The sequence below is a fragment of the Nelusetta ayraudi genome, unplaced genomic scaffold (assembly GCF_046127955.1).
Source record: "Nelusetta ayraudi isolate G7.1 ecotype Tasmania unplaced genomic scaffold, CSIRO-AGI_Nayr_v1 ptg000042l, whole genome shotgun sequence".
Lineage (NCBI taxonomy): Eukaryota > Metazoa > Chordata > Actinopteri > Tetraodontiformes > Monacanthidae > Nelusetta > Nelusetta ayraudi.
The window spans coordinates 710,195-732,834 of NW_027466092.1; the positions used below are offsets into that span (position 1 = coordinate 710,195).

The 22,640-nt window shown below is 47.7% G+C and overlaps 2 protein-coding genes across 4 annotated transcripts in view; one reads left to right on the top strand and one right to left on the bottom strand.

Annotated features, from left to right (window-relative positions):
* Positions 1 to 10,972: 10,972 nt before the first annotated feature.
* Positions 10,973 to 13,379, bottom strand: clrn3 (clarin 3). Its single transcript, XM_076035547.1, has 3 exons — positions 13,051 to 13,379; positions 11,915 to 12,136; positions 10,973 to 11,789 (listed from the first exon to the last, which is right to left on the bottom strand). The coding sequence occupies exons 1-3, from the start codon at positions 13,283 to 13,285 to the stop codon at positions 11,521 to 11,523; spliced, it is 726 nt and encodes a 241-aa protein (XP_075891662.1). The 5' UTR covers positions 13,286 to 13,379; the 3' UTR covers positions 10,973 to 11,520.
* A 1,355-nt stretch (positions 13,380 to 14,734) lies between these two features.
* Positions 14,735 to 22,640, top strand: part of ptprea (protein tyrosine phosphatase receptor type Ea) — a 46,966-nt gene continuing 39,060 nt past the window's right edge. For all 3 annotated transcript variants that reach the window (XM_076033450.1, XM_076033451.1, XM_076033452.1), the window contains exon 1: positions 14,735 to 14,892. The gene's annotated coding sequence lies outside the window, so the exon portion shown is untranslated. The remainder of the gene's footprint in view (positions 14,893 to 22,640) is intronic.

Sequence of the window (22,640 nt, forward strand, 5' to 3'; positions counted from 1 at the left end):
ATTCTGGACTGAGTTTGTTGTCCTGCTGTTGGTTTGCACTTGTCCGGCTAATGCTAGCAGCCAAAGTCTACAAATATTTTCAGCCAATCAACATTCAGACCACACAGCAAATACTGAAGAAGCTTTCACTTTAAATCCATCAACTGTTTATCGCACACAAGTTGCGGTCATTTGTCGCTGATGTGTGTACTATACATTTTTGTTTTACGTTTCTGTATCTGTTATTCAATGTTGGCACTGCCCCAAATGGCTGCTGAAGGATAACAAAGTCATCTCACAATTTGCTAGCATGCTAATGTTCCTGAATTAGTATGAATTAGTGCAAGTTTTGCAAGCTTTTCAGCGCTATTTTTTTTGTAGCACCATTTGAAGGTGCAATGTGCTCATCATCGCTCGCACTAATTTCTAAGGCTGTTTTCAGTCCATGACTCGTATCCTTGCTGCTCTCCGCTGTCTCTTGGGAGAGCCGAGCGCGCGTCGGAGCTGAGTGGAGTGTCGGAGGAAGAAACCTCACAGACAATGCGTCTTTCATCGGGCCACTTGGCCGACATCCGTATCGTGTAACACAAGGTTTTTCCCCAACAAAGGAGCCGCAGCCGCAGCCGCTAAAAGCAAATGGCAATTCAGTAAGCCGACAGTGAAGTGAGGAAACAAGTGCCTCCAAGTCTTAGTCCAGAGGACTAATTGAACCGTTGGCACTGAATTAACTTGAAGGCTTTGTGCTTTGTGAGCCTCAAACACCGCCCCCCCACCCTCCCCGCCCCACTCTCCTGCTCTCAGGTGCAGTTGTAATAACTAAGACTGGAACTTTCACACTGACTCCAGAGCTTCTTGTTTGCTCTGTTTTTGTTTTTTTTCTTCTCCTCAGTGACAGTTATGACCCAGGAGACATCTTTGATGACATCACTAAGGGTTGAGAATTGTGTGTTTCCAGCTCACGCTTTGGGGGAAAACAGGGGTAAAGACAGGCAGATGTTCTTATCTTAGGTATTATTAGAGGATGACGTAGAGAGGCTTTGTCTCATGATTGATTAATTGATTACTACAGACTCAAGGTCCAGTTCACAAGATTAAAAAAAAGAAAACAAACATCAGATTTGAAAAAAAAGAAAAGAAAAAAATACAGCACAGGGTCATCCAGTGACCCCCATTTACAAGGCACACATTCCAGTGTTTCCACAACTTCATTCCAGAGTTTCACGGTTAATGAAAGTATCTTAAAGAAAAACCACAATAGCCATGTCTTCAAGTCCTAGGTTTTGGTCTGTAGTAGGAAGAACCTGGAGAGAACCCACGTAGACACAGAGAGAACATACAAACTCCTGACAGAAAGGCCCGTGATGGAACCCGCTAACCTCTGCACCGCTGTGTCACCTTCATTTCTATACATTTTTTAAAAATATTACATTTATTTCCTCCCAGCTTCCTTGTGAAGCTAAATGGGCTTCACAATTGTCTTCAGGCCGTAAAGTTGTGTCTTCAGGACGCAGCGCTGATGTTCACACTTGGAGCTGCTGCCAGACACACACCTCACACACTCTGCAGACACACTCTGCTCAACACCTTGCTGTTTCCCACTTATTGCCAGAGGCTGCAGCGTGCTGTGGTGCAGGTGAAGGTGCGGCCCTCTGAACCTGCTGCTGAACGCTGAGGGTTCTTTACTGCACCCTCATGTCTGTGACCTAAAGTCTCTTGCAGGGTAGCAGAAGAATTATTTTTACACTTCGAGGATAAGAAAGTGCTTTAAGGAGAAGAAAGAAGCACAATGACTCATTTTTGGAATCGGCCACATTGCGCCCTGGCCTGACGGCGGCCGACCAGCAAGTCATTAGCCGGGGGTTCAGAATTAGCAGTTTAGCTGGAGTTGAGCGGGTGGCGGCGCAGGTTCTGGGCAGCGGTCCAAGAGCTGGCAGGGGTTCCCGGTATGGACCAGTGTGAGTTACCCACACGGCTCTCCAGCCATCTGACAGGCCGCACATTTATGTCACCATATTTCAGAGAAGTCTGGCAGGGTCATCTTGACGAGCCTCACCTGGGCCGCACGTCTAACTCTTCACATGTGGCCACGTGGGGATAAATCAGCGCCGGCCCGGACGGTTCCCATACATCTCTGGTTTTACTGCGTCTCGGATCCCGTGTCTGGCCGCCGCGGCTCCGGTTTCTGGTTACAGCTTGGCAGGCGGGAGAAGGACTGAGGACCTCTGCTGGCCAGGTTGAGTCACTCAACAATGGTAGCCGACAAACTATTGGTGGCAAAATATGATTTTTAGAAAAACAAGTCTGGATTCTGACACATGGGAAAATCTGAAAATAAACTTAAAGATGCGGTATCTAAGATTGTAACTGCTGATTTTTTTTTTTTTTATTGGAATTAGTTGTTTGTTGTTACTAAACAGGAGAAAGGAAGCAGTCAGCAGCTGATGACCTGGTGACTCTCCAGTAAGGTTCTCCACCGCTGAAGTGTTTTAGGAGAAGGAGAAGGCAGAGCTTGTGATCAGGAGGTCATTGCTTAGAATCACCAGGAGGTTTCATCGTTGGCCACATCTCGTCTCTCCGCCCTGATCTCCACCACTGAGGCCCCCGGAGCAGCCCACTGCTCCCAGTATGTAGTAGTTGAGGTCAACTACAGACAGGATGGGTCAAATGCAGAGAAACCATTTCCCCAAGGGTTTAAATTTAATGAGCTGTAAGTTGTTAGTTGGTAGAAATGTTGGAAATCCGTCAGATCGATCAGAGTTTAAACCAGTGACAAGCAGAAGTTTTAAACTCTCCGGGATCCATCAGGGTTCACAGGTTTCCCCTCTAAAGATCCTGAGTGGGAGCATTCAAAGTGTCAGTCATCTTCTCCAGTTTCAGCTGCTTGAGAGGCCGAGGACGAGGAGATGGACGTCACTCCGGGATCCCCAGAAGGAACAAATTCCTCCTGGATTTAGTGGGATTTTTTTTTCCTTTTTCTTTTCCCCCCCTCTTCTTCTTCTTGCTAGCTTGTGGCTCCATTAAGAGACTTTGGGAGAAGCCCAGCGCCCGCCGGCTCTGTTGGGAGCCACAGGGCGGGGTTTTGTGTCGGACAAACCTCTCCAGGTGTAATCCACGGTGTTGGAGCGGATCACCTGACCTCGGCTGAACATTCTGGGATTAAAAAAAAAAAAAAAAAGAAACAGCGGCACGCAGCTCCAGCAGAGGAGAAACGAGCGACGACGGGGCCTCAGATGTTTACACGCGGCCCCTATTCCTCCGCACAGGAAGTGAGTGGCAGCCCGGCGGTGCTGTCCCCCCCCCCCCTCCAAACCTCCTCAACCCCTCCAACCCCGTATGCCTCGTCACAGGTTGTGTTACCACGTCCATACATCACCCTGACACCGGTGCAGCCACTGAAACGGCCTGACGGCACCTCTGTCACATGACGATGACATATTTGCCACTCAGCTCAGCGTCTTCCTCAACTATCACCCCTCCACCCCCCCAAACTCCCGCCATTCACCCCCTCCAGTCAGGACGTTCCCAGAACCTTTTGATTTGGGTTGAATGGGATTTTTTTTTTGAGGCTGAATGGAAATCTCTTTGGTTGGTTAGATGGAGATTTTTGAGGTTTGGAGCAAAAACTTTTGAAGGGGTTGGATGGAGATTTCTTGACAGTTTAATGGATTTTTTTTTTTTTTTTTTGCGGGGTCGGTGGGGTTGGGTCGTTTTAAACTATTAAACTTCTCAGCACTACGTTTCAGGGTTCCGGCCTCGGCTTCGTTGGGGATCCGTTATTGATACTCCCACCACGACCCTCCCATAGAACCCACCACCGCCCGACCACCCCTTCACCCCTCCTCCCGAAGGCTAATGGAGGGAGGAAGAATGCGGAGGGAGGAAGTGAGTTTCCTTCAGGCAGATTGTGAGATGGGGAGGCTGAGAGATGGACAGATGACACTGGGGCCTGAGAGTGGCCCCGGGGTGGGACCTTCTCCTTGCTACCTGTCGGCTCCGGGTGCTGCGCTAAGTGCACCGAGACCCGGGTCTTCACCGCCGCTCTGTGTGGGTGATTTTTCTTTTTCTTTCGTTTTTTTTTGGCAAGTTGATCCCCCCCCCCCTTCACGGCCCCTCTGTTCCCCCCTCACTCTTTGCCCGCCTCACCTCTTCCTCCCTTCGTTGACACCCGACCAGGAGGTGATGAGTTGACGCACAGTCCCACAGTGTTATCTTCAGCATCATCGCCTCAAATACTTTTTCTTTTCTTTTTTTTCTAGCAGCAGCAGTGATCTCTATTTTTTTTGGCCGTGTTTTCTTTTTTTGGGTTGCAACACAAAGTTACAGTGGATCAAAAAATCTTCACGGTTTGAATCAGTCAGCTGATATGTGTAAACAACAAACAGCTTGCAAGGTTTGGAGCTCGGTGATAGTGACGCGACGTTGCTGCTTGCTTGTTTTTGCTGATGACGCTCCTGTAGTTGCGCAGTTGAGTGGTGTATGACTGCTCGTTTTTGGGAGCAGCGGGAGGGTTTGCTGTCGGCCTCCAATCAAGTCCCAGCTGCAGGACAAACCACCAAGTCAGTGAACGACAACTAACCTCTGAATGGTAGCTGCAGCGGTGAATGGGAGGTCAGGTGGCTGTGCGGGTTGACAAATTGTCTCATGCGCATGCAAACAGGCCCAGAGCAGCTGCAGCAGACAGACAGACAGACAGACAGACAGACAGAAAGGCAGACAGACAGACAGACAGACAGACAAACAGACATACAGACAGTGTGTCTCTGTGCTGAAAGACGCTACACGAGATCAGATTCTGCTCCGTTGTCAACCTGTAGGGGGCAGACGTGGGGCCGATTGGAGGCCCAGAAGTTGCAATCGTTTTGCAGCTGGATGTCACGGCTCTAGTCGCTCTCCGTCCGTCTGCCCGTCCGTCTGTCTGCCCGTCCGTCCCGTCTGTGTCTTCTCCCATCATGTCCCTCTCCTGGCTGGAGGCGTCGGTGCCGACTCGGTGCTGAGCTGACGGATGGAGTTCTGCTCTCCTCCGGGCACCAACAGGCGGCCGTGACGATGATTGACGGCCTCATGACAGAGCTTTGCAAATCCTTTAATCCGTTCATAAAGCTGGATGGATGGACAGGAGGGGGAGGGGTGGAGGCGGGTCGGGGGGGGTGGGGGGGGGTCTTCTCCACTTGCCGCACTTTATCCTCACACCTCGGCCCATCTGGCTTCTGTAAAGGACCCTCAGACGCTCCAAGCCCTGATGACACATAGCGTTGAGGGACTTTACAGCACGTTTGGTCACAGACCATCGAGTCTGGACGGTGTCGATGCTCTTTAACCTTCACGTTGAAGGTTTTGTTTCACAGTCGACCTGAAGGTTTCTCGTCAGGTGATTTCAATCTATGAATCAGCTGACTTTATCACTCTGAAAGGAAAACGTCGGAGCTCGGCATAGTATCGTTTGTTGGCTGCAGGTTCTCCACCGAGTGAACGACTCCTGCAGCCTGTGACTGACAGACCGTTGACTGATTCCAAATTTTAAAAAAAAATTAGACCCAAGCATGCCGGATACAATCAATTAAAACCGTTTTCTTTCTACCCTCCTGGTTAGGATTCTTATTTCAGATTCTAATCCAGCTTTTCCCGATCAAAAACTACTTGCAGAGAACAAACGCACCTTCAACCAAAGGGCAGCTGATTTATTGAATACTGCCACCTAGTGCAAAGTTTAAGACGCCAGGCTGTGCCAGTAGGAAAAAAAACCATCCTATGGACAAAAAGTGAAATTTGACACAGACCTCGACTGACAGTCTGACAACTGAGATGGTTTATGTAGTCTGCTAGGTGTTGGTGGAGAAAAACGTTATTTAATTTTTTAGTATGTTTGACTCAATATTTTATTTTTTATTTTTTTACTGATTAAATATAAATAAACTAATTCAGACTGACAAAACTTTTCTTGAGGCAGCAGAAATTAAAGTGATTTTAAACTCATTTGAAATCACTGCGTCCCTCATCTTAAGAAGCAGATCCTTCATCACGTTGTCGTAGTCGTAATTATATTGTAATTTGCGAGTTGTTGCGAGGATGTAGCTGCAGTGTAGGCCAAGGACAATAACAACCTTGACTGACATGACAGATCTTCATTTATTTACATTTAATTCTATTTAATGCAAACCCACCCAACGTTGGGCCTTTTAACGCCGCCGTGTTTCCGGGGGGTCAAATGGCTGCAATTAACTGGTGACGTGTCGGTGAGTCGCAACGTGTCGCACGTCCGCTGATATCCATCACACCTGCCAGTCAGGGAACACATTCATCAGCAGGGTGTCAGGAGGCATGGGCCAGGGAAAGTGTCGGCCCCCGCCTCCTCCACTGACACACACACACATACACACACACACACACACACACACACACACACACACACACACAATCCCACGATAATTCTCATTCATTTAGATTTCAGTCAGACTCCTGAGAAATATTCTGCACAAATGGACTCGGTGTGTTTATCTTCATTGCCTCTGTCTCTCTGTCTCTCTCTCTTTCTTTCTCCCTCTCTCTCTCTCTCTCTCACTCTGGTTCTCTCTCTTTCTTTCTCCCTCTCTCTCTCTCTCACTCTGGTTCTCTCTCTCTCTCCGTCTCTGTCGCCCCGTCCCGGCCAGGTAAAGTGGAGATTTGGCTCCAGGTGATTTGGAGAAGATCTTATCTGCTCTTAACAGTGGAATGACACCATAATGGAGCAGCAGGGGTGCAATTGCCTCCCGGCCCAACGCCCCCCTCCCTCCCCTCTCCCCTACCCCGCCTCCGCCGCTGCCCTCGCTGACAAATTAAGATTAATGACGCAGATAAGTGGCTGAACCTGTCTGCCTCCCCGATATCGTACGCTGGCCCGCTCTCAGCGTGAGAGACCGCTAACACCGATGATGGCTGCTTTAATTCAGATTCATGAGCTCTGATCAGGCAGGTGAGGACGGTTCACGCCTGCCTCGTTCAAAGATTAACGAGAGTCGGAATATTACTCGTAGTGAAAGATACGATTGCAGGGTTCCAGGCCAACATCAGATTGTCCCCTTTACATGTGGACTGATGCAAGTGATTGGATTGATTCGTAGGTCTTCCCATAATCCCACACCCAGCCAAACCCATTATGAAACACAGGGTTGTTTGCTGGACCAATTAAAGCCTCAGAATCCGTCCAGTTCAATTGGAATATGACGCAATTTCAGTCGGAGTCTGTTTAATCTGATTAGTTGAGGTACGTGTAACTGCACCATACAAGAAAAATCATTGAAAGATCACGTTTCACTGCCCTTTTGAAAGACTTTATGTGCCTTACATTGAAAAATAATAATGAGACATTAATGAGAAGGTGAGACAAGAGTTGTTCACATTCACACGGGACTGGCAGAACAACTAAAATCTTTTTTTAGCATAACAATGTGAATGTAAGGGATCACGTTGATACAGGAGGATGATTCCATAGTCCTTTGGTTCAAATTCAGTTCAGATGGCATGAAGGTCTAGGAGGTAGGATGACTTCAGCAAAATGCTTAAATACTGGGGAGTCTCAATGCCTAGAAGTTCAAACCAGGGTATTAAATAGAAAGAAAAAACAGATGACGAGGGATGGTCATTGAGATACTAAAAAAACAAAAAAAGAAACGGAGTCAGAAATAGGAACAGAAATCGAATTGAGATCTTGATCGTCCATTGGCCGGCTGACAGGGTCACCAGGGGACCTTCATTCATTCATCCATCTTCTATACGCGCTTATTCTTATTCGGGGTCACGGGGGTCTGCTGGAGCCTATCCCAGCTGTCTTAGGGCGAAGGCAGGGTGACACCCTGGACAAGTCGCCAGTTCACCGCAGACCAGGGGACCTAAATCACAAATTATATCCAACACACCAACATTTAGACTCCCATTAATTGTTTGGTGGAAGGAGCTGGATGATCAGGAATAATTCAAAATAACCAGTTGGTGGCAATCAACCGTTGTAGCGGAACAGCTGAATATCATCTGCATACAGGTGACAGGAGGGGCTGTATTTGAGAACAGCATCTCCCTTAATATCTCTCATTAATGTCTGAGCAGAAGTTCAAGGAGACGTTATAAGCACAATAAATGATAAAGTGCTTCAGAGGCTCCCGGCTGATCTTATCTTAGCGTCAGTTCTGATAAGTTCTGATTGCTTCTATTTACCGGAATCCATAAAAATAAAATTTGATCTAAAAATATATAATTTATACATATAAAAATTATTATATAATTTTTTATATATGAGTGTGTGTGTGTGTGTGTGTATATAAACTGAACCTTTAAATTAATTTTTATTGACACCTGTAGATATAAGAAGACCTGTGGATATGTTTATCCTGCACAATTAGCTGTTAGCACACAGTACCAGCACTTTTGAGTGTTGAGCAGGTCGACCCTCCCTTCCTTCTTATCCATGTACATCTACATACAGTCCCCCTCCACCCCCCATCCCCCATCCCCCCCGCCCCCCCCCATTCCTCTTCCCACTACCCCACTAGCAGCGGCCCTGCAGCTGGAGGTGTCTGTTTCACAGGCCCGGGATAATGGCGGAGCGGCGGGGATACAGTTTCACAGGTACAAAAGTTTCTGCTCTAATCCAATCAGGCAGCGTGAGTGGCCGCCGCTCAGGGCCGCTGCATAATCCCGGCCGAGTTAAGAGACGGAAGGATTGCACGCAGAGAGGAAGAGATTACTGCCCGTTGTTGGTTTTTGGTCGGTCGGTTTGTTTTCGCCACCAAGTCTCCCCCTCTCTTTCTATCCAGCCTCTCCACAGCTCAGTGCACACTGAGGAAGTTCAGTGACAGACACACTGAAACAGTCTTTAATTCATCCCAGTGTTTTACCAGGGCTGAAAAAAGCTTGTTGTGTTTTTTGTTTTTTTTTGTTTTTTCATGTGTGTCAATTTGCTGGGACATTTAAAAGGAGAGGAAAAAAAAAAAAAAAAGGCGACAAGCCCAGTCAAGCTTTAGCGTTTGTGTCCTCACAGGTCAGATTTCAAAGTCAACGATGAATTTCAAAGGGGCGGAAAGAAAAAAAAAATAAAATACGAGGGTCGGTGTGACGGCTGACGGATCAGCGGCGCGTTGAGAGGAGCCTATCCATTTCACAGCAGGCACTGACGTGGCCTCCTCCTGAGAGAACAACCTGCCCGGGCTTCACACTGGTGGGACCCGAGCACAGCTGCAGAGCGACATCAGGAAGCAGGAGGGGAGGGAAGGGGAGGGGAGGGTGAGAGTGAGGAATAGGAAGAGGGAGGATGAAGGGCCGGAACACTCAGTAGGTTTACATGCACAGCTTTATCCAGCGATGCTCAAAAGGCAGTTTTTGCGCCTAATCGGACCTTTGCCCTTGAACCAGTTAACGTGCAACGGGGAAAGTCGAATGACTGACGGGAACGTGTCCTCCTCCCCAACACTAGGGGGCGATGTGCCTAATTTCAGCAGGTTAGTACGGCCCCCTTTCTGGTTGACCTCTTGCGTCACATAATAATAAACAACTGGAACGCGATAGAACATCGGTGTTATGTCCAAGAACGGCGTATGCCGCTGGAGGGCTTCAATGTTCAATTCTACTGACCCGGACCCCTCGTTCTTGTTGAATGTTCGGAGCACAGACTGCTCCATGGAGAGAGTGGAGAGACAAGTTGGTACAGAGTAGTGGTCGTTGCAAACTAGTTTGCAAAGGAACGGCGTCCTCAGTTATACACAAAGTCAGAAAAATGCCCAGCGTGGAAGAAGCTTGTGCCACTGGATGTGTTTATTTCTGGGAGCGCAGCCAGCGCGGGGGTGTGGAGCATGCGCACGTGCATTGTCCAGTTACGCCCCGACTAAGGCACAGTACTTAAGGGAGAATGTCGAATTCCAATCACATTACCTGGGTGTCTGAATAGGAGTTGGAGAACTCCGACATGAGTTGGATTAATGTGTTCCCTGCACTTCAGCTACTCAGTTGTAGCCGGATTAAGCTAAAACGTAAACGTACTGGCTTGGCTCACTGTCAGTCTGCGGCCTTTTGGGGATTAATTAGAGCAAATAAATTCATAAATTCTTTGGATTTTCTGCAGTGCAACTCTTTTGGTTTGATTCTTGAGGGAGAGGGGAGGTGTGCGTGTGTGTGTGTGTTGGGAGATCGGGGGTGTTAATCCGCACAGCCAGTGTGACAAAACCACGAAAGCGGTGTTGCTGCATCCTTTTCGCGGCTGCCTTGACGTGCGGGACTTGAAGGACGAGTGGCTCCTTTGAAGGCAGCTAGCAGGCGTTGCGGCGGCTGAGAGCTGCTGCACAGGGCATGTCCAAACAGACTCTGCAGGTCCCCCGAGTGAGTGATGGGACGCGGGAAGCGGTAAGGGGACACCGACACCGGCCGCCGCTCTCGCGTCAACACAACCAACACGCTCCCTCTGAATCACAGCTGGCAGAGCCGCCGAAGAGCCGAGAGAGAGACAACAGAGAGCTCGTTTGTTTGTCTGTTTTTACCCGTTCGCCTTCTTTCACCGTATTCTAGTAGTTTGTTTGCTTTGGGTGAACGGATTAGAACCTGGGTTTAGCCACCAGGCTAACAGTGCAATGTTGATAACGTCACAAAGAAGCCCCAACTATCATAAATCAATGAAGGAGGGAATTGAAGCAATAAAAGTAGCTGCAGAACATTTGTTATTAACAGTCAATAAATAAAATGGATTTGATGTTCTGAGTTTCAGGAGTAACTGAGACTAAACAATTACCTACAACACTGGTGCAGCCCAGCTAGCAATTATTGATTTAATTATTTATACTACATGTTAATTACATTCTCCCCAACCACCCCTCGGGCCCCATGCACCCACCAACAACCTTCATGCCGCCCCAGAACGTTGCACTGCATTTCGTGTTTTTTTGTTGTTTTTTTTTATAAAAAAAGAAAGAAAGAAAGAAAGAAAGGAAGAAGTTGCTGCAAATTGCAGATGAAACAGCCTGGCGTGTTTTTGCATTTATAGCTTGTCATCACTAGAGGGCAGCAAAAACCAGGTTTACGTCTGCACACTTTCCAACTCTTAACTTTTTATTGACAGGTTTGCTTTTCTTATGAACATTGTTTCAAACAACAAAAAAATAAAAAAAATACACGTAAAAGCTTGTCTTTAGATCTCATTTGTTTAATTTTCTGTAAATCTTTGGAAAGGGAAGATCTAAAATGAAGCTCTTTGATTTCAATAAATACATATATATGTTTTGTTTCCGTCTTACGATGTGAAGTCTCCCTGCTTTGCAACTCCTTCCATTTGCCATCACATGACATAAGACCAGTGGAGGCGGCTTTTACGAGACTAAAGATATAAAGTTATCGTCAGTCAATTCAAAGTCTGAAGCCATTAAATTCTTGCTTGTGTGTTGATTCTTTTTTTTCCTGACGACGAGTGACGTCACCTGGCCAGCGTTGAGTCAGACTGCAATTATGAAAATCCATCACTACACTAACACCCAATCACATTTGTCGGTTTGTTTGTCCCAAACCCACCAGACCTCCAGCACCGGGCCGCTAATACATCATGATCTCCTTGGGCGCGTCCTCGGTGGGCTTCTGCTGTTCCTTGCGTTGCTTGTAGGCCGTCTTTTGGTACTTGTAGATGACACCGACGGCGGCCAGCGAGAGCACCAAGTACGGGATGGTCATGTAGTATCCCACCTGCAGGCTTGACGAGGATAAGTCCAGTGTGGCTGTAGTCAATGTCTTGACCACGACACCATACGCGTTGGCCAGAAAAACATTGCAGGCGTGTAAGATGAGGACCAATAAAGAGGAGACGGCTGTGAGGAGAGACAGAGAGAGGGAGGGAGGGAGAGAGGAAGCTAACTTTAACCAGTAGCTGGGCTCAGGTGGCAACCCCCCCCCCCCCAATGCCCCGGGCGGCGGTCGGAACCGACGGGCTTACCGCTCAGCGAGCCGCAGGAGTAGATGCCAATGGGCCCCATGTAGGTCTGGTACGGGTTGCTGACGCTGTTGTAGAGCGAGACCAGGATGGTGGCAGCGGAGCAGAGCAGGCACAGGAACAGCAGGGTCACCACGGTGATCTGAAGGGCTGCAGACGTGCGCTCCGACTCGAGCAACCGCGGAATCACTGAATGGAAAATGAAATGAAAAGGCTTGTTTTGTTGTCGAGTTCAGATTCGATTGTTTTTTGGGGGGTGCAAGATATGTACATACCTATTTATGTACATATGTACACACACACACACACACACACACACACACACACACATACATAAATAGAAGACGCAACAACTTGTTTTGGCAGATTATGTTGAACTACTTTTTGCTTTGAACTGAATGTAGCTCTGTCATTTTTTTCTTTTAACTTAATTTATTTGGTTGTTTTTTTTTTTTTACGTAATACCATATACGCAGTTACACTCATGGCCACTTTATTTGGTAAAACATTCCATCACTTGATAAGACTAATATCTAATCAGCCAATCACACGACTTGCCAGACGTTTCACAAACTGCTGATCTAAAGCATTTTTTGTTTTTACAATGTCGCCACCATCTCTGGGGTTTATGAGAGAGAATATTCAGTGTGCCTGTCTCTCTCCCTCTCTCTCTCTCCCGCTCTGTGTGTGTGTGTGTGTGTGTGTGTTGGTATGTGTGTGTGTGAACACTTGTTGATGTCAGAGGTCAGAGTTCAGATGGACTTGGTGTAAAAGAAAAGTAAAGGCGAAAAAAAGAGAGGCAAAAGTAACTCAAATGTAAAGTGGTTAAAACTACACACACACAAACACCAGCCCCCATATCAGGTACATCATGTACAAAATAAAGTGACCCGGGAGTGTTGACAAACGTGCTATGTCCCAATAGATAACTCTATTATCTGTTTATTGTTGTTTTTCTTTTTGATTTTTGGTGCTTTAAGTCACTATGAACCTCATGTCAAGTCTAATATTGATAATAAGAAGAATAAATATATTCTTCTTCTTCTTCTTCTTCTTCTTCTTCTTCTTCTTATTATTATTATTATTAATAATAATAATAATAATAATAATAATAATAATAATAATAATGGAAACAATACCTTCAAAGTTGTCAGCAGACAAGAAGGTGCAGTTGAAATACTTCAACGTCCCCTCAAAAAGCTTCAGAGTCACCACAGCATTCCCGGCCGTGATGTTTGTTCCATTTGGAATACTGCTGCAACTGAATGTTGTGGTGGACCAATCGGCGGACATTCCGTAGCCCAGCAATGCGACAGCGACGGCGGTGAGCAGCGCGCTGCCCAGGTAGTGTTGGGTCTTCCCCCTGGACGGCATGGTGGCTGTGTTCCACTGTCAGAAGCAGCTCGTGAGACAGTGATCCTCCCGAGGTTCCCGTCTGAAGACCAGCGTCCAGGGCGGTGCGGGGACAACACACAGAGCGCCGGCCATAAACGCAGTGCACATTTACAGCCATGACCTTTGGTTTTTCGTAAGGGGAGACGCAGAGCTGGTTGTCATAGCGCCAACACTGAGCTCACAGCTGAGATAAAACAATACAAAGGGACGTAATAATAATAATAATAATTATGATTATTATTAGCTTTGTTTTTTCAGACCACCTATACTTGTTCAGCATCTACACACACACACACACACACACACACACACTTAGCTTAGCATAGCTTAGCTTATGGTTGTCCATCAATTCCAATGATGACGTCCACTTATTTCCTTAACAATGAGTTCTTGCACACACACAAACACACCCTTTTTTTTAAAACAAAACTTTTATTGACTGCCAGAGATTCAAAGTCCTCTCCCTGCAATTGCAGAGTGATAAAACATTGAAGATTAATTATTGACAGCAGAAGGAAGTCAAGTGGCCTTGAGATCACAGAGGCTCTCACCGTGTTGGCTCTCTTGTTTTTCAGGTGAAGCTTTGCCACTTTTACCACACGCAAAAAAAAAAAATTGTTTATATATTTTTTTAATATTCAGGTCAACAAAGGCCGGAGAAAACAAGGTGTTTATTATATTTCTGGCAAAACAAAATTCAACATCCATTAGAGTTTTCTTGAAACAAATGTTCAGCGTTACAGTTCCAAGAAGTTTTACTGAACACCTTCCGGTGGCCAGTTTGTATTCACGTTGTTTTATTTTGCTTTGTTTTTTTTGTTTTTGTTTTGTTTTAAAGGAGGCAATAAACGCAGCACCTGAACCAAAACAAAGAGGGGAAAAAACAAACAAACATGGAAAACTCTTCTTGGCTGAGGGACAGCGAGACAGGTGGTTTGCTGGGGCAGTAGTTAGCGCTGCTGCACCGCAGCCAAGAGGTTGTGGCTTCCATTCTGACCTGAGGCCCTCCTCAAGTTTTCTCTGTCTGCTGCGGGGGCTTCTCCACTCAGTGTCTGCTTCCTGCCACAGTGGCTGGCTGCCTAGCTGGCAACTCAACACTCACAGCCAAGACCTGAATATTGGTCTCCCGGAGTTGGTCCTGAGACTTTGCAGGGCGAACACTTCCCCTCGTTGTGGGACGGCGGCCCGGAAAGGTACCAGACGAACAAACGAATCAACAATTAAATCCATTTGGGATGGAATGAAGCCGTATCCAAAACTTTATTTGTTTATTTTTTTGTATTTCACACCCGGCGCCGTTCATGGGGGAGTTCCCCAAGTTGCAGTGGCGCGTCGTGACCACACGGTGGCTCCTCTCCACGCCGCCCTCCTCTCCGGAGAGTGAGAGGCGGAGGTTCCTGTGGTCTCCCTGACAGCCAGCCCTGCTCTGCTCTGTTCTGTTGGAGTAAACACCAACTCCTCCTCCTTCTCCTCCTCCTGCTCCTTCCCGGTGACAGGCGGCAACACTGTGGCGTCGCCTCGCCTTCTTTTTCTTCCTCCTCGACACAATCTGCGCTCCCGGACTCGGATGTAGAAAACCTTTCACGGTGAGCGCGAGACTCCTTCTTCTTCTTCTTCTCCTTCTTCTTCTTCTTTTCTTCTTCTTCTCCTTTTTCTTCTTCTTCTTGTGCTGCTGCTCGTCGACAAGGCGTCGGTAGCGGTCGAGAATCCGCGCGTTGTCTTAATAGCTGTGATTGTTGTGATTCTTTCTTTCTCGCGTGTATGAGTGTGTATGTGCCGAGCTGCGTTGTGTTACCTGCCCGTTACGCACAACGGCGCGCGGCACATATTTGCGCGCAGGTTCCCCTCACCCACTGCTTTCCTCTCTCTCTCTCTCTCTCTCTCTCTTTTTTTCTTTCTTGGCGGCTCGCCGAGCGCAGCCGTGGCCCTAGCCTCCGGGCTCGGAGGTGTTGCTTCCCTCCGAGGTGTTTGACAGCCGGCGGCGGCGTCACTCGTCGTCAAACGTAGGTGCGTCATTATGACTTTCTGCCCTCGTGGTTCGTCCATTTCTCTTGGTCTGAATGTTTAGTTTATCATCTGCATCCAACACGATGCACCCCCCCCCCCCCCCCCACACACACACACACACACACCACCACCACCATCACGCACGCACGCACTGGCTGCAGGCTTGTCCATGTGAGCAGCTGCTGCTGTTTAGCAGGTTGGTGGCTGCAGACACATGCTGGAAGGAATTCTGGACCTGTTTACTTTCTTTCCTTCTTCTTCTTCTTCTTCTTCTTCTTCTTCTTCTTCTTCTTCTTCTTCTTCCCCCCAGACATGTCTCAGCACTCAGCAGACTCTCGTCCAACGGTTTGTGTGTGTGCGGTGATGATTTGAGATGCAACACAATTAGTGCAGATCATGTAGATTCCCCTCAGGATAAGGACTGTCCCATGGCAGGTCAGAGGTCAGTGTCAATGGCAGATCAGCATATGCTGCTGCTGCTGCTGCTGCTGCTGCTGCTGCTGATGACCACTTCCTCTGCCGTGACCGTGAGCTGCAACCCCTTAACTCAAACCGCAGCTGCTTCAAGAGTGCATGTATGGTTCATATGTGTGTGTGTGTGTGTGTGTGTGTGTGTGTGTGTGTGTGTGTGTGTGTGTGTGTGTGTGTGTGTTTACTATTTCTGGCTAAGAGAGCCGCAGGGGATGTTGTGTCATATCGTATTGTGTCGTGTTGTGTTGTGTGGCGATGTGTCGCACTGGTGCAACATGTGGAGAGTCTGCGGCAGTCTGACTCACCAACAGCTAGTCGATGCTAGTGCCGGCCTTTAGCGACCGCTGTGTCTAAACTCGCAGGTGAGACGGTTCATCAGTTTGATCGGTTCTGGTTGATCGGGTCTGATTGATCGGGTCGGGTGGGTGTGGGTGGGTGGGTGGGTGCCCAGTGAAAGCCGGTTCTGATTCTCCCAGTGGCAGTGAATCATGCAGTTCTAGAAACACATTTCTTCCTCCTCACAGTGTTCTTCCAGCCGGCTGGTGATTGGTAGTATCTCAGGCCCCTGTCTTCCTGACTGAAGTGTTGATGGAGCAGGTGATCTGTTCTTGTTCAGGTCTGGTCTGGTCTGGTCTGGTGCTGGCAGACTGCTAAGATGAGTCCTGGAACACCTTCAATTCTGCTGCCAGCAGAATCGACCTCACCTGCTGCACGGAGCCACTGTTATACTTTATATGCTCATGGAGCAGCCTCGCAGAATATAGATCTACTTTATTGATCACAAATTGGGGAAACTACGCTGTTGCAGTAATTACAGTAATTACAATAAACATTCAAGCCAATCTATATACAAACAAACAAGAGGAGATGTGCAAAAATACATTCAGTTGTGCAGAGGCAGGGATTAGCAAGGTTTTAGAAACCATTAGAAACCATCTTTAACTTTAATTTGTGCCGGAGATGCTGGAAGCGCATTTGAATAAATTCTAACACCTGGTGAAACTTTTAAGTAGAAGGAAGATTCAGCTCTTTTTTTTACACAAACCCGCACCCGAAAACGTGGAGAGCTGCTCCAGACGTGAGCTTTTAAAGTGAAGCCGAGGAAACTTCTGGAAGACGATCGGCAGCCTCAGAGCTTCAGTCCCAGCTTCGGGCTGCCATCACCGGGCTAAACGGGCCGTGCCTGGAGATGGAGGCCCTGAGCCGCTCTGACCTTCACCTGTCAGCTGAAGTTTGCTGCTGGGAAAAAATTCCTCCCGCGCGCTCGAACCAATCGGGCTGCGGTTTGATCCTGCAGCTCGTGAGGCTGCGGTGTGTCGCAACCCCGAGCGTGTTTGCGCTTGCGGCCGCGAGCTGCAACAATGCGAAACCCCCGCGCTGTTTGGATTTTGCCGTCACGCTTAAGCGATTAGGAGAGGATGAAAAAGTGAAACTGCTCCGCGGCGAGGAGGAAAACACCGACCTCTCACTCGCTGCTGAATCCCAGAGACAGAAATCAAAGGTCACATTTTTTGGGAATGTTGTTTTTTTCCTTTTTTTTTTTTCTTTTCTTTTAGTTCTAATTAAATTGAAACAAAAATAAAGAAGGGAAAAAAAAAACGAACTGGAGCTGCGTGTGAGCGTGAGTCTTGTGACGCTTCCGATCGCCGAGGATGTTTGGATCCAGGAGAGAAAAATAAACAAAAACAACAACAGAAACTGAAACATCCTCATGAGGTCAAACCTCAGTGACGCAAACAGAGCGTGACTCCATCAGAGGAGGCGCGATTGGACACTGCATCCCAGTGGAGTCGACACACACACACACACACACACACACCACTGCTCGGAAGGGCACTCCATGGTCCTTGGGATTTAAGACCGAGAACGTCAGAAATGGAAGAGAAACAGCGACTGAAGCTCTCTCTGTTGAGTTGAGTTCCAGCGTCGCTATAATCAATTCATCCCAAACAGCCTCGCGTGATTATGTCTGCCCATGAAACGGTCTTATCTTAATCCTCTTCGACCCAAGTGGGACATAGGCCTTCGACGATCTGCCTCCATCGAGACCTGTCTTGTGCTACATGTTGTGCCTTGAAACGGTGTCGTCCAGAAAACACGTTTTTATCCCCTTCGCGTTGACTCTCAGCTTTCAGCTTCCTGCTCAAACCGATGTTCGTGGGCCCTTCTGCATGTTTGCAGGTGGATGAAGCAAAAGCGAGGGGGCGCTGGGATAACTGTCACATAACTGAGAGTGCCCTTTGTGACATCATAAAAGGTCTGATTTCCAAAGCTGGCTGTTTATAGCACAGTCTTTCTGGGGGAAAACTGAACTGGCTGGAGGAGGAAGATGTGAAGGACGGCTTTCTTGAGGAAGGAAGTGGAAGTTAGATTTGCACAGTAGGAGCCTGAGCCTGAGTCGGCCGGTTCAAACTGAGATGAACCACCACTCGCTGCCCTTTAGCGGACGGCTGTTCCTCAGACTGTGCAAATAAAACATGTTTGACTTTTGATGATGTAATACGAGCTGTCGGATTATAAGAAGTGTGGCCACGGCCAGGTTAGTTTGTTTCGACTTGCCTGTCTGAATGCCTGTTTGGCCCCTGATAACCATTTGGGTTTGCCGAATGGAAAATTTCCAAAATCCTCAGAATTCATCTCAACACGTCCGGCTGGTGAAGAGCCCGACCACAGCGTTTGACAGGGCAGGCCAAAAGCTCGCGAGGCGCTTGAGCCAAACTTTGGACAATCACATCAAGACCAATCAGATTTCCTGGCACTGCTTGCTAGCTGTAGCTGGCTAGCTGTAGCTGACTAGCTGTTGATGGCTAGCTGTAGCTGACTAGCTATTGCTGCCAGCTGTTGCTGGCTAGCTGTAGCTGACTAGCTGTTGCTGGCCAGCTGCAGCTGACTAGCTGTCGCTGACTAGCTGTAGCTGGCTAGCTTGTGCTGGCTAGCTGTAGCTGGCTAGCTTGTGTTGCTGAACGCACAGTCAAACAGTGTGAAAGTGAAAAAAGCGACTTGTGATTAAACCGCTGCCACTGCAACAGTCATGCTCATCACTTTAGCAGCAGCCGCTGGACACGTTCACACGTTTTTTTCCGATTCCAATTCAAAGCATGCTGAATGTGTCAACAGTGTCAACTGTCTACATGTGACATCATCAGTTGTTCACATGCCACTGCATTTATTCAGAAAAGACTTTTTACAGCCGTAGTTTTCATCGTCATTTTTATATGGTCAATGCTGTGGTCTAATCTGACTTCTTCTATCAATTTGTTGTGGAATTTTTAAAAAATAGTTTTGATTTTTGCCATCATCTCAGCGCAAAAACTCAAATGTCTCGGCCGTGTGCAGCCTGATAACCTTCTTTTTTCACAGTTTATATGATGAATTTCCACTTTTTTATCAGATTTGGAAAGTAAATCTTCTACAGATTGAAATTCCACTGGGTTCAGCACTGTTTAGTCTGATTGAGGCATTTCTATGGAGCATTTTTTCATTTTAACGTGATTCTAAATGGAATAATTGCGCTCCATGTAACCCAGCTGCTGCTGTCATGGCTCATTCTTCATTCTCTGTTGTTGTTTTTTTAAGCAGCTCCGCCTTCCTTTTTCGGTTGAGGGAACATGATCGGAATAAAAATTGGCTGAAAATATTCTCCATTGCGTGTTTTGCAGGCCGGATGGACGAGTCAGTTTTCAGGCTTTAAATGCCGCCGATCCAGCCGCGTGTTTTCTTTTCTGTCTTTCTTTGAACCTCTGGGGTTCCTTCACCTCGGACCAGGAACCTCCTCCTCCTCCTCCTCCAGCTGTCCTGGTTTGAATTCAAGCTGGTGGGAAGTGAAGTGCTGCATGATGTCACTGCACAATTGCTGGCCAGCAGTTTCATGGGTGTATTCCCTCCTCCAGGCAGCGCACACACACACACACACACACACACACACACACACACACACACACACACACACACACACACACACACACACTCCATTGTCTTCCTGTCAGCCTCGACATGAGTGTGTGCGTGACAAAGCGCTAAGCGCTCTTTAAAGACGCGCTCTGAGTGGTGGAGCTGCGGCCTTGCTGTGGTTTTATGAGTCTCCGCGGACAGGAAACACATTTCTCAGACCCCCCCGCCCCCCGAGATCTGTTTGCCTTTTGTCTGAGTTTTATCTCGCACAAATAGTTCCCCCCCTCCCGCCCCTCCAAAAAAAAAGTGAACTCGTGGACTTTTGAAACTCTCTGGGTGTTTTTCACACAATTGAAACCGAAATTAGCCGCACCTCTTTGTTTTTTTTTGTTGCGTATTTTACGTACTGCGGCCGTGTCAGCGATAAAGTTTTATTTGGTCCGAGCTGAAACGCTGCGACCTGATTTCGGTGACCTGTTTGGGGAGCGGCAGCCGCCCCGGAGGAGATGAAGTCCCCGCACTGCGCGGCCTGATTGAGCTCAGGCGTCTCCAGCCGCGGCTCGACGACATGCTGTCGTCCGCCGGCTGTGATGGGAGCGTCCAAACGTGGCTTCCCACGGGGTCGAGCTGACGGCTAATTTTGCCTCCGCTCAGCCTGCGAGTTTCATTGAAGGCAGCTTGGTTGATCAACGCGTGGGGGAAAAAAAAAGAAAAAAAGCCACACGTACACATTTATAGATTCCTTGACGCCTGTGATGGTCTCCGGAGTTGATGATACCATATGTGAGAAATGAAGATGCCCTGCTTCACATGCTCACAACATATAGCACCGCTGTCATAGGCCGAAGGCAGAGCGACACCCTGGACAAGTCGCCAGTTCATCGCAGGGCCACATAGAGACGAACAACCATTCAACAACTAGGGATAATTTAGAGTTCCCAGTTCACCTTTAGCCGGGGGAACCGGAGAGAACCCATGCCAGACACAGGGAGAACATGCAAACTCCACATTGGAATCCAACCCACGCTGCTGTCAGCTGTGAGGAGGCAGCGCTAACCACTGGGCCGCCGCGTTGCCCAGAAAAAGGCTCACTATCACGTAATTACATGTAAAGTTTCATGTTTTTACACACAATATCACATTCTTCATCATTAGTTAACGTGATAATCTCATATTAGGACATAAAAACAAGTAAAACACATTGTGTGAACATTTTAAACTTTTTATCTAATTAGTATTCAGTAATGAGTATTTGGCAGTAAAAAAAAGAAATGCTCCCGTAAATATGACCCTTTTCCCTCCTAAAAATAGTCATAAAATCAATTTGGCCATTTACTGATACATGCAGTGTACACAGCACAATAGCTGGCCTAGGAAGAGAGCGAGAACACATTGGTTGCCTGCCCAGTAACGTTCTCTTGAGGACACATCCTACTTTATGCCAACACTGGCTACTAGCTGATCTGCTGCTGCTGTTGCTGCTGCTGTTGTTGCTAATGTGATGCACTCTGACAGTTACTCTTAAATTTACATATACTTGTTTGCAGTGCTTCTTATTGTGTGTCACGATCACCTTGCTGCTGTAATGTTGGACATTTCCCCACTGTGGGACTTATAAAAGGAAATCTTAAATCTTAACAAAGCAAAAGGTCTCTAAACAAAAGGTTTGGATGGGACGGGAGTGTTGTCGTTGTCGTCGGTGCGACACATCACTCTCCTCAGTTGAAGCTTCAGTTGCAGTGGGAGGTCTTGACCAGCGGAGGCGCTAGCGACTGAGGGATGAGTGAAAGTCAAAGGTCAATGTGATGGTCGAAGGTAATAGAATCTGTGTGTGTGTGTGTGTGTGTGTGTGTGTGATGGAGGTTGATATGGATGCTTTAATTATTGATATGATCTAGAGTTTTCTAAAGAAAGTGCTGATCTTGCCAAGGGAGTTACAAAAAAAACAAAAAACAGACGTGGTTTCATTTTCATGTTGTTTGAAATATCAGGTGACCTGATCGTCGGAGCACGATGACCATGATCATCCTCCAAGATGTTTCAGCGGGAAACAGCAGAAGCTCCGCCTCCCTGGGGGTAGGAGGGTTGAACCGAATCGATTCGTCCCAGTAAGAAAATACGCCCGGCGGCTACTGCGACCTTCAAACTCTGCGGGTGTTTTACCGAAACATTGTGTCTCGTCAGCGCTGGGCTGTTTAACACCGGTGCAAACTCACAAAAACTGTAGTAAGGACTCTGCAGCACGCTGCTGGGTTTAGATCTTTATTAAATTGGATGGAATATTCCTTGAAAGGCGTGTGATTTCCACAGCGGTGGTGCTCAGCTGCTGCCTCCTTGCTTCAGAGTGTGATGTGCATCCTCAGGAAGTGAGTCAGCCGCAGAAAACATGACAGACACAAAAAGGACACTGCCGCTGTCTTCTCAAATGAAGCCTCGAAGCTGCTGCTGATCAGATCATGTCTTCGGATCATCTCTTCAACATGACGCCGCTCCAAACCTTGACCGAGGACTTTTACGACACAGGTGGACGGAGGAAATATGTCGGGAAGCGAAACTTTTTTTTTCTCCAAACAAAATCCAACCAACCAACTACAAACCAGCCCTGCTTCTTGTGCAAACTCAACGCTATCGTTCTTTGCTGGAATTCTGCTCACAGCTGAAAGTCCGCCCACTCAAAGAAAAGAACTTTCATTGGTCGCCGTGAAAGAACACAGTTTCATCATCAGCTGCTGCTGCTGCTGCTGCTGGGGAAATCAGTGGAGCAACAGCCCAGTTAGTTCCTCTCTCTGTGTGTTGCTGCTGCTCGGCTGCAACCAGCTGCTCAGCGAGGCCCTTCAGAGGCTGCGAAGGATCACCGACTGACTTGAAAGAGAACGAGAGAAAATCCCTGAGTGTCTCTCAGTGTCTCTCTTCCTCAGCAGCCAGTCAGGGAGGCAGATGAGGGCAGAGGATGAGGCTGGTGAGA

Bases quoted from the DNA above. Each gene is read 5' to 3' on its own strand.
- clrn3 (XM_076035547.1), bottom strand. From the start codon at position 13,285: ATGCCGTCCAGGGGGAAGACCCAACACTACCTGGGCAGCGCGCTGCTC. The intron at 12,137-13,050 runs GTATTGTTTCCA...TCTGAACTCGAC, and splicing joins GTCTGCTGACAACTTTGAAG to AACAAAACAAGCCTTTTCAT. The intron at 11,790-11,914 runs GTAAGCCCGTCG...CTCTCCTCACAG, and splicing joins CTCCTGCGGCTCGCTGAGCG to CCGTCTCCTCTTTATTGGTC.